The sequence below is a fragment of the Ornithodoros turicata genome, chromosome 7 (assembly GCF_037126465.1).
Source record: "Ornithodoros turicata isolate Travis chromosome 7, ASM3712646v1, whole genome shotgun sequence".
NCBI lineage: Eukaryota > Metazoa > Arthropoda > Arachnida > Ixodida > Argasidae > Ornithodoros > Ornithodoros turicata.
Window position 1 is genome coordinate 11,118,010 of NC_088207.1, and position 13,184 is coordinate 11,131,193.

Below are 13,184 nucleotides of genomic sequence, written 5' to 3' on the forward strand. Positions count from 1 at the left end.
GTCTATAATACACGACCATAACACTCCCCCGTTCGCCGATGGGACTTCCGTCCGCGCCTCGAGGAGCGGAAGTGCCGTATTTACGCGCAGAGCGCCCGCCAGGGGCGCTACTTGCGGTACCCAGAAGAGCGCCTGTTGTAGCTCAGCTGTGTGCAATATGAGTGGTCCTTGTGGTTAATTCTTCGTGCGTACACGTTTGTGTATTGTCGCAGGTTCTCTGTTCATGTAGAGCTAAGAGTTCTGAAACTAAATACTCAGAAACAGGCTGTGCTCTGAAGCGTAGGTGCATGTAAAACTGTGAAACTCGCGCACTATGTGCCGTACATCGTACACATAAACTTGGCAGCAGCACCTTGTGTGTTGGGCCAGTTATCATGCGTTTATGATTGTCAGACGCAAGCGCGTTCAGACTTTACGTTTCACGCGAGAGGCGTTCCGTGTTAACATACAGGGGAGTTACAGAGAATGGGTGAATGCGACCGTAAACTGTTCCTGGTAAAGAGATGACTGACACCAGTTACGACGTCCAACAGAATTTGTTGTATAAGCAAGCATTTCAGTTTTAAATCAGCAGTTGCTTGTTTTGTTTTCCTACTTATTGGTCCCTTTGTATTGTACTTTTACACTTTTCTTTCTTTCTTTTGCGGTTTGCCATTACAACACTCTGCTAATCTTTATTATGCTGCTCGGATAGAAGCCGCTCTGAGAATTTTTCTTGATGGTGCGTTTTTGTGTTCGTTTTGCACTCCTGGGAGATGCAAGGCTGTGTAAACTTCGTGATCACTAAACCTAGGTACCGTAGCCATGGTGCCACGTCTGAGAATTTCGCGCTTTGCGACGATGCCAATGTCTTCCGCCTTGAAATGCCGAGAACACGCAGAGACGCATACATCATGACTCCTGTTGAGGCTGTTCACTCAAAGGAGATTGTGTACTGCAGTGACGTGGAAGGCAAGTTGAAACTGAAGAGGACGCACCCGTACTGGTACCAAGTCTAGGGCCAGCTCCATGTGACAGGCCGGCAGTACTTCCTCTTCGTAGTCTGGACAGGTGCCAGCAAGATCTCAGTGGAGAGGACTGACAGGGACGACGCCTTTTGGAACGACAGCATGGTTGTCCACCTCCAGCGTTCCTATGACGACTACCTCCTGCCAGAGCTTGTTGATCCTCGCCGTTCCCGCAGTATGCCAATCAGAAATCCAGACTACAGAGCAAAATACACTGCGTCGAAGTAGGCATCCCCAGTATGTTGCGCAGCACGTACGCATTTTGTACGGCCTCGTATTCCGGAATTCTGTATCGATACTTTCGCTTCATGTGTACCTTCGTGGGCGCTGGCATCACCCGTCGTCTCTGCTTCTGTATACTGAGCAGAAAACGGCTAAGAAATTACTAAAAAATGCGTTGTGAGGATACTCCTTCTTGACGTCACTGACGCCAAGAATTGCGACCGCGTCGCTATGAACAGGCTGGTGGCCCATGAACCAACCATTGCTGAACCAACTGAACATTGTTTCTCCTCACTCCCTCCCACAGTACCGAGGACTTCGACGTGAAGGGACACGATTGTACCGAGGCTGGACTTCCATACGAATTCACATGTGCAATTGTTTGTGCAATTTGACTTCGCTTTCACAGCAGCGAAGTGCGTATTTCAGATATGACTGAATATTTTGGGCTTTGGTTGCATGTCAATATTTCACTAATGCATCTGTCCAGTAGCTTCAAGGCGCTCGGGATCCATCACCCATTGTCGCGAAATATCAGGACGAACTGGCGGACCGTAGCAAGCGTACAGGACAGAGTCACGTACCGGAACTGAGGAAGTACGGTCTGTGGAAGTGCAAGCATGTCTATTGGTACCAGATCCACGGCCAACTCCACGGACAACCAAGCGGCAGTTCAACCTCTTCGTTGTAGGTACTAGACGACGCCTTTTGGAACGAGGAAAGGGTGGTGAACCTTGCGCGAATTGATAACGAGTACCTCCTGCCAGAGCTTGTTGACCCTCGCTATCCTCGAAGCATGTGAATTAGAGTTCCCGACTAGAGAAGGAAGTACGGCAGGCCAGAAGAATTGTAATCAGTGTGCCCTGTGCCTTTTGCTAATCGAGACAAGGTCATGTGATGTCGGCAGCCACGACGAGGACAAAAAACAAAGCTAGAGAGGATTTCTGGAAGTTCCTGCGCGGATAGGTAAAATCACACTCACAATGACATTTTGTTATGAAATTCTCTCACTCCGAGATCCAGACTGACAGAACCACGAGATAAAGGTCACTTTCAGACGAATGGGACATCAGAGACCCAGTTCATGGCATGCTGATCTGTGCTTGGGCGAAGGAGTTTTATTCTTTGCCGACCTCAAATGGACTAGTCACGTAAATAACGTATTTAACAAAGCCAACAAAGCTTTAAATTTTTATCGTAGGAATCTCAAGGGTACTCCAAGAGAAATTAAAGAGTGCGTATACAAAACATGCGTACGCCCAATCTTAGAGTACGCGTCACCTGTTTGGGATTCCCCGTCTTCTTCATTACGCGAAAAACTAGAAAAAATTCAAAAGAGAGCAGCAAGGTTCGTTCCTAATGAATATTCCCCGTTCATCCGTTCAAGCATATTGGTATCGGAACTAGGGTGGCCTTCTTTGGAAATGCGAAGAAGACTAGCTCGATTGAAATTACTTTGGGATATCTATAATAACAAAAATGGTGTAGCTCGTGACAAATACATATTTCAACCACATTATACTTCGCACAGACATGATCATTTATATAAGATAAGGCCTTACGACACCAAAACAACAGTTTTCCAAAAATCATTCTTTCCCCGAACGATTGAGGAATGGCACAAGCTTCCCACTCACGCATTTTCTACTACGGACCCGGAACATTCTGCGAATGGCCCGAACTTTACCCTAATTGAATAACCGTTAGAAAAAAAAAAAAAAGAATCATTCCAAGACTTACTCGGAGGTTGCTTTTTTTGTGTTTTGGCTGTTATACATTTTGAATATTTTTGTACTTGAAGTTTACCAGTTATAAGGATTATTATTGCATTTGTATTATTGTTGCATTTGGTGTTTATTATTGTTATTCATTTTCCTGATACATAGTTTTGTAACATTTTTCTGTGCCTACACACCCCTACACTAATGCTCCGGCGCTGTAGGGTACTTATGTAAAAAAAAAAAAAATAAAGTCGGGGGCCATGGTTAGTGACGACCAGGATGAGCACAACAGACTCGAATCATATACACGACCAAACTGGAAACCTCCATTCGCACTTTACGTTCCAAGCAGCTGTATGGTCCACATTCACACATTTTTCTCATCTACCCTGCTTTTCTTCCCTTTTCTTCTTCTCTTTTGCCTTTTTCCTCCTTCTCCACTGATGTCCAAAGCTATGGGAAACGTTATGCAGCCTCTTTGCAGTTTTATTTAATTTCCGTTGATTGTGCAAGTAAATGAAGCGTTTTGCACCACCACAACGTGGTCTGAAATTTGTAAGCCCAGGATGACAGGAAATAACGAAAACAGGTTACGGCTTCGTGTCGCAATTTCCGCGTAATGTCGGTAGGCTATAACATGTCGACTCCAACGTGTTTCAACCGCGTCGTTTCCAACCTAGGTTTTTTGTGTTACGAGGAATTTGATTTATTACATGCGCAAGTATTGCAGAAATCACACGAAACGACTGGTGACTAACCCTTCGCAGGACAACAACACAGCACGGAACACCAACAGATCGACGAAGAAGTTCAGGAGACAGCTGGACATCCTGTGAGCATCCAAAAGCCGCGCCACTAATTGTTCAGTCATGCTGAGCGCGATATGCGCTGCACTTGGCATGGGTGAGCACGAGCGGTCATACGCTTCCACAAGATTTCGCTTGACCCGTCGGACGCAAAGGGAAAACAAAAATAACACACAAAAAACACGTTACATCAGCGGTACCGCATTCCCAAGCAAGCGCCAAAATGCTGTGAAGCGGTGACTGGGCGAACCATTCCGCTCGCTGCGCCACCCCTCGATTGTAGACGACGAAGTGCCGGCTCTGGTGCGCCGCCTTAAATGCAATACTATAAGTACGTAGAAGTCTGACTAGCGACTGCAAACTTGCACATATGGAAATGTCGTGGACTCCAATGCCAAGAGTCATTCACGAAACTAAGTTCCCAAGTGTGCCCTCCTCCTTTGCTTTTCTCCTGGCGCCCTCTTTAGTCTCCCCGACTCTTCGCCGCTGCTTTCCTCCTCACGCTCTCCCGTACTGTCGTCCTTCTTTTCACTCCTCGTTTGCTCTGACTGTTACGACGCCGACGATCGAGGCTCAACGTAGCAATGGGCGCCTTGCAGCTGCCCTCTGAAAATGCCAGCATGTCCCGTAGCGTTGCAATGAGACTATAATTGGAGTTTGATGGTCTGTAGAAAGCTGCTAAACTATAATTTCACCAGGCAGTGTAACGACTAGTGCCGAAGTTGATTTCTGCGACACTTTGCCAAAGCTACGACACTGCCGATGCCACAAATATTCCAAGAACTATAGAAGAGGAAAATGGAAAAGTTCAAAAGACGAAGAAGACTACTGTCAGAAACGAAGAATTTGTGCCAAGATGACGAGGCGTTCACGCAGGGCCCGGCGAGCAGCCGCCGCTAAACGCAATGAGGGGCCGACTGCCGCCGGCACTCCTACTCCACGACAGAAGCCCGTGGAGAGGGCCCGGTCTCCCGACTACTACGACGAGCCCGACGTCGACCTCGACGTATTCTTGAACATGATGGTACAGGACATCAAATACATTCTGCGTATCCCAGTACTGGCCTGCATCCTCACCTTTGGTTTCATCGCTCTCATCAGGTCTGATATCGCCAAGCCCTTGTTCGCACCCCTAGAGTCGACAACACCGATTACTCATTACGATAGCACATCCGTTACCATGGACGCCAGCATTCCACCTTCGACAGCGAACGGTGCTCTTACGAGTACTAGAGCATTGTGCAACGATATCACTTCCAATAAATACAAAGCGCCCTTCTCCGGATTGCTATTGACGGCGAAAGCACACATCACGAAGAAAGACTTTACGGCTCTCGAGGTCCACGACGATGCTATAACGTGTACACTGGGTGAAAAGAGAAAATTGCATGAACTGTCCAGCACCAGGCACTCGCACGTGTTTGTTTTGCCGTCTTCCTCAGCTGCTCGACATCATGTAATTCCTAGCAGGTATTCTGCAACCAAGACCGTGCCTCGTTCCGGAGATCCTGAGTGGCTTGCATTGCGGCGAACTCTCCTAGATTCTACAGCACGATATTATCACCGCATACTCCCATTGGTGTCTCAAACTCGCCGGCAAGGACTGGACGACGAATGTGAATCGCGTCAACATGCCGCGCTTCTAGACAAATTGAACGACGCCTTTCAAGCAATCTCAGAACTCCTCAACGTACTGCAGCAAGGATAATGCGGGAAGCAACGATGTGTGCTTTGAATGTGACCTTTCTCCGACGATACCCGCCTGAAATCGCGACGTATATTCCTCAACGTTACGAAAGGAATGTACTAAAATAAACGACTTTGATAAAAAAAAATACAATACGTCTTGTTCTTCCTGTTTTCTTGTCACGGATTCTAGGTTTAGTTACGTTTATGTTGGCTGCAATCATTGGTGCATTATCGTCTCTAATATTGCACTGGTAATCGTAGGGATTCACTCACAGCAGTATCTCGCTCGGGGACTGAAACCGAAACGAATAGGTTCGTTACGGTTACGGTTCAGTGTCAGGACTCTGAAGATAACTGGTAAACAAATGAACCGGCATTTTTTACGTTTTCTCTATGATGTATCTGACGTCTGCGTGGATGTCGCCCAATCTGCTACAAGATGCAAACGGGTAAAAATTAACTAAACTTAACTTAAACTTAATTAACGAAAAAAAAAAAACTTTTCGGTTGCGGTCCAAAATGGAGATGCAGCCAGACCGAAGGTCGACTTGCTATTTTTAAATCAAAATATATAACAAAGATGAAGTAAAACCAAATGTAAGATGATGAGGGTGGCGTGATGTGTGAATGACATGAAAGGTCACCTCGTAATTTTCTCATGAGGTCTGTCGTGTGGAGGAAGTCGAGGAAAGCTCGAGTGACGCATCACTGACGGGAGTGTCCCACAGGGCCAAGTAATATAGGGAGGTCTATGTGTCTGCGTCCCAGAGCAGTCAGCCGTCCTTTGAGAACGTCGCGAGCAGTGTCGTAACGTCTGCAGTGTGGTAGTAGATGCGCTGTGTCTGCTTCCACCCTGCACGTTGGAACTTCCTGCACGTTGGTGCTTCCACCCGTTTCTTCCCTTCGGGTGAGCCGCAGAGTGGTCGTGTATTTCATCTTCGGGTCGATGGAGTGTAGGAACGTGTTTTCAGGTACAGCATTTGCTATGAAGTGTAGGGTATTGCGGGCGCAGAGCCGCCTCACCTGAATTCTGCTGGCGGACGACGACATCGGTACTGATGCAATTAGCTCACCTTCTTCATGAGCGCCGCTCGCAGCGTCATCAGCATATGCGTTCCCGTGCAGGCCGATATACCCTGGCACCCTCTGGAACCAGACACTGTGGCCTGAGGCGAGTAATTCGTTGTAGCGCTTTGCGATACTTGGGCAAATGTCGTTAATCGTATTAGCACAGTATGAGGCTATCACCTGTAATGCTGACTTGCTGTCAGTCAGAATCGTCCAATTGTCCGCTGATCAACGCGATATGTATGACAATGCCGCGTAAATGGCGTAGAGCTCCGCCTCTGTGGAGGATGTTTCATCAGGAAGCTTAGGTCTTTGTTGGATATTACAACTCGGCACGTAGAATGCGGCCGTTGAACTGCCTGGTACCATACATCCGTCAGTGTACACTTCCCGTCGTTTGTGGTGTGCAGTGTGCCAATGTTCCAGAGCAAGATGGCGCGCGATGATAGGGGTCACGTTACTCTTCTTTGCTAGGCCACGGATATCCGTATTGACTGTTGGGGGAGAAAGGTTCCACATAGCTGCTGCATACCTGGAGCCTCAGTTGATGATGGCACGCAGCTTTTTATGGGGGGCCCCCGTCTGGTGGCGCCAAATCCCTAGGATCTGCAAGTCACAGTCAGAACTAGGAGTTATTAGACCCTTTCCTTTCTGGAAATAAATAATGTCATAGTGTCCGACAGCGCCACCAATTTGGGTGAGTTGAAGTACGCCATGACGAAAGAGGGCGCTTCCATGCTTCCCTCTCCCGTGCCGTGACGTCACGTAATCCCGTCCGGCTGCTTGGTTTGCTGCTGCGAGATCCTACATTGCTACGTGCCCGCGTCCCACTGCGTGCGTGATTTTTTTATGACTGAATGAGCTTCCATCCAATAAAAACAGGACAACACACACACAGAGTGCTACTTTCAACGCTTTAAAGGGGCACTAAACTGATATAAAGGCGATGTTATTTGCGTCTCTAAATGTTCTATAGCCGTTGATGAATGTTTCCTGAAATTGTTGTGGTCAACAACGTCACATTGACCGAGTAATTACAAAACACGTCGTGCACTCTTTTCTAAGAGATGCCCCGCCCTCCGGGTTTCTCAACAATGCCGACTACGTCATATTGACGTTTCGCTCGAACCGCCAGTGGCATTTCTTCGTTTTTTAAGAGCGTCTTACTGTAGTGCTCTCACATTATGTTTATGAGGAATCTTCAGATGAAATCAATTCATCTTATACCTCTTGCAGCATCCCCCGGGAACCCACCGGAACTAATTTTATATGCCGCACTATATCTTCAACAACGAAACCACTCCGCTGTGGCGCACGCATGTCCGGCAATGATGCCGGTGAAACTTCCGACTCTCGTTTTCCCTTCTGTGCGGCAGTACTCTCGATTGTTCGTGTTCGTAATTTCGGTGCATCGTTTATCCCAGTCGTTTAATGTAATTAGTTTTCCTTGATCTTCTTCTGTATTGTGTCTCTGTTTTGTTTCTGCTTGTGTATTTTGTTGTAAATGTAGACACTTGTACATATAAAACTTGGACTGCATCATGCCACCGACTTGTATGGTGACAACTTGCCCGCATAGACGGGCGAAGAACCAGCCTGCAGGTCTCCGTTTTCACAAAGTGCCGAACGACGAAGTCAGGAGAAAAGTTTGGATCCAACTTTCCGGTCAAGCGAATAACAGTGAGAACTTGCCCGGAGTTCCGTACGTTTGCCAGGAACATTTCGCTGTGCGCGCATACCACATGAGCATCACGGACCCGGTTAGTAGGCGACTTCGACCAGACGCAGTACCTTCCCTTCGCCTTCCAATCCATGACCCTGAATTTCCCTCAAAACGGCGCTCAGCTCCAGTAAGTATATTTTGCAAGGTACTACGAACACGTTGCTTAGAAACTCAAAACAGCGTATTGTGAATGTTGTCTATTCATAAAAACATACAGTGGAATTAAGCTACCTAAGCGGGTCGAAGCAACAGTGATGAATTAATACGGAAATTTTATCATGAAGGTAGACACTGCACTACAGCCCAGGCAAAACATTCCCCTGCCTATTTGTGTACCCCTCGGACACCCCAATGCTACAAACAGCAGCAGTACTGTGCAACAGCATCCTAACGTTCATCCGCCAAGTAGAGCACTGGTGAGAACAATATGCGCTGCTTGACGAAAATGTCAATGGTCTTTTGAACTGCTTCGCAGATGCCGCAGCAGACATCAAACTTTGGCCCCATTGGTGTCCCACTGCCTCCTGCACAAACGGTTAGTAACTATTTATATGTCACTTATGCTATTGTTTGTGCATGCTTGTAATTTGTGACAAATTGTCGTGTTTGTATGGTGTGTGCATTTGCTTTTTTTACACAAGCACTGAAGCAGCAGCATAGCGCGAAAAATGTTTTGGGAGGAGGATTTCAGGGGGAGGTTTGAACCCCCAAACCACCACCGTGCCTATGCCACTGCACTGAACTGCAAGGGAAAGATAAAGTTGAAAGCCATGCATTACTTTTCAGGTCTGTTGTCCTAATGCTGTTGCCATCCTAACCGTGTCTGCTGCACATACTCAGTCAAGGGCGACCGTTGCAGTGGTAAGTTGTGTCTCAACTTTGACAACAACAGTATTCCAATAAAATTGCCTTTTCAGAAGCAAAGTGCCACTGTGTCCACCCAGACCGAAACTTTTGTTATGCATCGTTCTGTGTGTGAGTGCTCTTCAAGTTTCGTTTGCATGTTTTTTTCATTGGTTTTCAACAGAGAGCGTACTACAGCAACCAATCAATTTTACTTTCCAGACACGCAATCAGACAACTCTGTAAAAATACTTCATGACCAACAGTGCCAAACTGATCCATTTATACCACCAGCCCAGGCTCAGTCGACAGAAGTAGCTAGCAGACAGGCTCAATCGATAGGTACAGATACGGAAGACATGTTGATGTCTGATGAAGTAGACTCTGATGACTGCTATGCGCCATCTGAAGAGGCAAGCAGCAGGTGAGTTTTTGACAACTTGTATCAGACGTCGTTCCTTATGCCACATGTTTCCTAGTGAGGACGATATATCTGAAGCAGTGCATGGGCCACCTGAACAGAACAGGAGGTTCATTGTTTCTGAAAGCTGCCTCATGGAGTTGTTCCGAACCTGCCCAGCATGCTTTGCAACGTGTTCCAACAAAGTCCTTCCTCAGGGCACGCGGGTTACCATACAGAGCAGATGTCAACATGGCCACCTCCGTTCATGGAGTAGTCAGCGACTGATAAATGGGAGGCCAGAGGGAAACCTCACGCTGTCTGGTGCCATGTTTTTCTCAGGTGTCAGCGTAGCCCTCGTACTCAGAATGTTGAAGCACGCTAACATTCAAGCCTTTAGCCTCCAGACCTACTACAAGTACCAGCAGCACTTCTTGTACCCAGCTGTTGAGAAGGTCAGTTCGGGACAAGTTTTTTTGGATGGGTTTCTCACTCTCAGACTTGTGCTGACGTCACTGGAAACTTTATGTGTATTGCTTTGTTATGTCTGTATGCTGGACAGTGGTTCTTTTTATTATGCTATTTATTTACTTATTTATTTGTTTTTTGCCAGGTGTGGTTGCATGAGCAAAGTGAGCTGATTGAACAACTGAAAGGCCAGTCAGTTGATGCATCTGGAGACGGGAGATGTGACTCGCCAGGGTTCTCCTCGAAGTTTTTGACCTACAGCGTACACGTTGACCAAATTAACAAGATAATACAGTCTATACAAGTACAGCTGGGTGAAGTAAGTACTTGTTGGTAGTGCAAGATTGGATAATGGAAAGAAAAACTTCTAATGATTAATTGCTTGCTTGCATGATAGATTATAGAATTAAAATGCTTTTTTGTTTGTTCTTCGTGTTGTAGTCTGAGAGGACAATGGCGAGTGTGCAGATGGAGAAAGAAGGCCTTATTAAAAGCCTTGCATTCCTGAAAGAGCAAGGTGAGCACATTTGCATCATGAAATTTTGTGGGCCCTGCTACACGCAGCATTTTGGGTTCCTGTCTTACAGGGATAAAGGTGAAATCCTTCACCACTGACCGCCACCCCGCCATCAGGAAGCACATGCAGGTTCATGAGCCAGACATCACACACAACTTTGATATCTGGCACATCTCAAAAAGTAAGTTATCTGCACCTGCAGTTGCAATTTTAATCATGGTACGCAATTTCAGGTGTGAAAAAGAAGCTGACCAGTGTTAGCAAAAGTGCCTCCTGCCGAAGCCTCCAAGGGTGGATCCAGGGCACATCCAACCATTTGTATTGGTGTGCCAGAGCAGGTGGTGGTAATGGCCAGATGGCAGTTGACGCCTGGCTCAGTATTCAGAACCATGTCATCAATGTGCACGATGGACATTCCGGCACATACCGACGTTGCCTACATGAACCCATCACCAATGGAGACTGGCTCGACCCTGGTTAGTTTCAGCAAGCTTCGTAAGACGTTTTTATTGTGAATAACCCTGTCACTTTATCATATGCACTAATTGATTTGCAGGAGCAAAAACACAGAGGAAGAGACGACACAATGAACAGTGCAGTGGAGCATGTGTTCATCGTGTCATCGTCTCTTCCTCTTCACATTTTTGTTCCTTCAACACAGCATCTGTCTTGACAGGCCCATGTTTTCTTCTTGTGAAACTAATGGATTTCTTAGTCAGCCAATATTGTTACAAATTATTTGTTCATTTATCATACATCATATTGATAACAGAGCAATGCACTCTTTAGATTCACAAGCATATGTGAAGTTCAGGGATATCACAGGAGACAAACGGCTTCTGAAGGATGTGGCACAGATGTCACCGAATACCCAGACATATGCACTTGAGTCCTTCCACAGTCTGCTGATTCGCTTCGCACCGAAGTCAGTTGCATTTTCCCCCGAGGGGATGCTTGCCAGGTGAGCAGCTTTTGTTTGCACATGGCTGTGGATGGCACATGGTGAAACAAAAAGAAACATGCACATGATATTGTACCAAAAGAAGAAATGTGCATTAAACCAGCCACATGCACGAATTAATTTGGCAGATGGTTACGAATGTTTGGTTCTCAATAGGACAAGGTTGGCGGTTCTGCACTTCAATGAAAATTCAGACCGCTGCCAAGCAGAAACCCTTGATGGAAAGCAGCGATGGAAAGTCAAGTGCTGCAAAGCGAAGGGAGGACAGCAAGTTGCATGTCCTATAAAGACCCCACCAACTTTCCGTACGTATCAAGTGACCATTGGCTTCTTCATGTCCAACTTTTCCTAAATGTAGCATGCTGCTAATCTTTTTTAATTTTTATGCCAGGTTACGTCACAAAGCTAATGGCCCAAGCTGAAGTGGAGTCTAGGACATGGACATCCTTCACTTCTGCCAAGAAGAATAAGATCCCAAGGTCATTCCCAGCACCGATGAGCCATGCAGGGGCAAGACTGTCGAAAGAAGTAGTTGTAGCTTCTCGTGTTTCCCGATTGTCTAGGTGAAGGGCAACCACACTGTGAGAAAACGAGGAGCACGAGGGGGGTAACATTCTTACATTTTCACTCTACCTTGCTCCCTGCATTTGCCAAATAGCTTCCTCACTGTAAATATTGTTACTCTCCCTTCTTGTCCAAATTTAACCAGTAAGTGAAAAGTAATGTTACCCTCTTTCTCGTACGGAGACTTTTGAATTATGAACTCATGTACAGTACAGCCATTCAGATGTTGTCTGTCTCCAGCCATGGCTGCCAGCAATATGATGGCACGGCATACAAGTTGCTTAGACGCAATCATCCTCTGTGAGGGATGATGTGCGGGATGTCATTGTGCGGGTTTTTTCACTATGAGGCTGATTCGTCACAAGCTGAGATTTCAAGGATTTTACATGTACCATGCTGACTGTACTGAGCTTTGTACTCTGTGTCGGGTCTTCGTATTCATATTCTAGCTTTTATTGTAGAGTATGTGCTAAATATTTGTGAAGATATGAGTTCTGTGTACCGCTTAGGTAGACGAATGCCTCACTTGACATGACATCTATTCACTTTGAGCAGCTCCAGGAGAACAGTCATTCATGACAAGTAAATGGCATGCAGTGTTCTGTCATACTGAAGTCTTTTACATCTCGAGTTTTGCATTGTAAAGCAGGGCACGAAATCATACCGAATGTAGTGGTGGGGACAAAAGTCAGGCAAACGTGATGTGGGCAGGACAATGCTGTGATTTATGTAATGAAGAGTATTTCATGAACCAACATATTGATACATAGATCCTGCTCATTATAGTGCCCGTAGGTGCTCTAATGTGCCACTGTAACAACAAATGAAACAAATGGAAAGCTAGTTGGAAGCCAAGTACATCTCAACACCTGAAATAGAGACCTCAAGAGAAATAGCTAATAAACAAATAAAGCACAAAGGGCAATTTGAAAATACCACCTGCAGTTTGTTTTTCACTTCTTACTGCTTTGTGTTGCACAGCACACTTATGAAGTTACCACACCAAATATCTGGATGGCAAGCAAGCCCGAGCAATGGGCGAACACTGAAGACAAACACAACAACACGGTTGAAAACCAGCAAGGCATTTAATTGCCGCAAAATACACAACCAAAAATATATACAGTTGACGTGTGGGAATGGAGTTTCTCCACCAGCTTGCCTGCACATATGCCGTTTTATCAGTCAAGTGTCT

At 46.2% G+C, this 13,184-nt stretch overlaps 1 protein-coding gene across 1 annotated transcript; it reads left to right on the top strand.

Annotated features, from left to right (window-relative positions):
• Positions 1-10,400: 10,400 nt before the first annotated feature.
• LOC135400449 (uncharacterized) lies at positions 10,401-11,992 on the top strand. Its single transcript, XM_064632281.1, has 6 exons — positions 10,401-10,464; positions 10,535-10,645; positions 10,698-10,940; positions 11,254-11,425; positions 11,582-11,730; positions 11,817-11,992. The coding sequence occupies exons 1-6, from the start codon at positions 10,401-10,403 to the stop codon at positions 11,990-11,992; spliced, it is 915 nt and encodes a 304-aa protein (XP_064488351.1).
• The last annotated feature ends 1,192 nt before the right edge of the window (positions 11,993-13,184 follow it).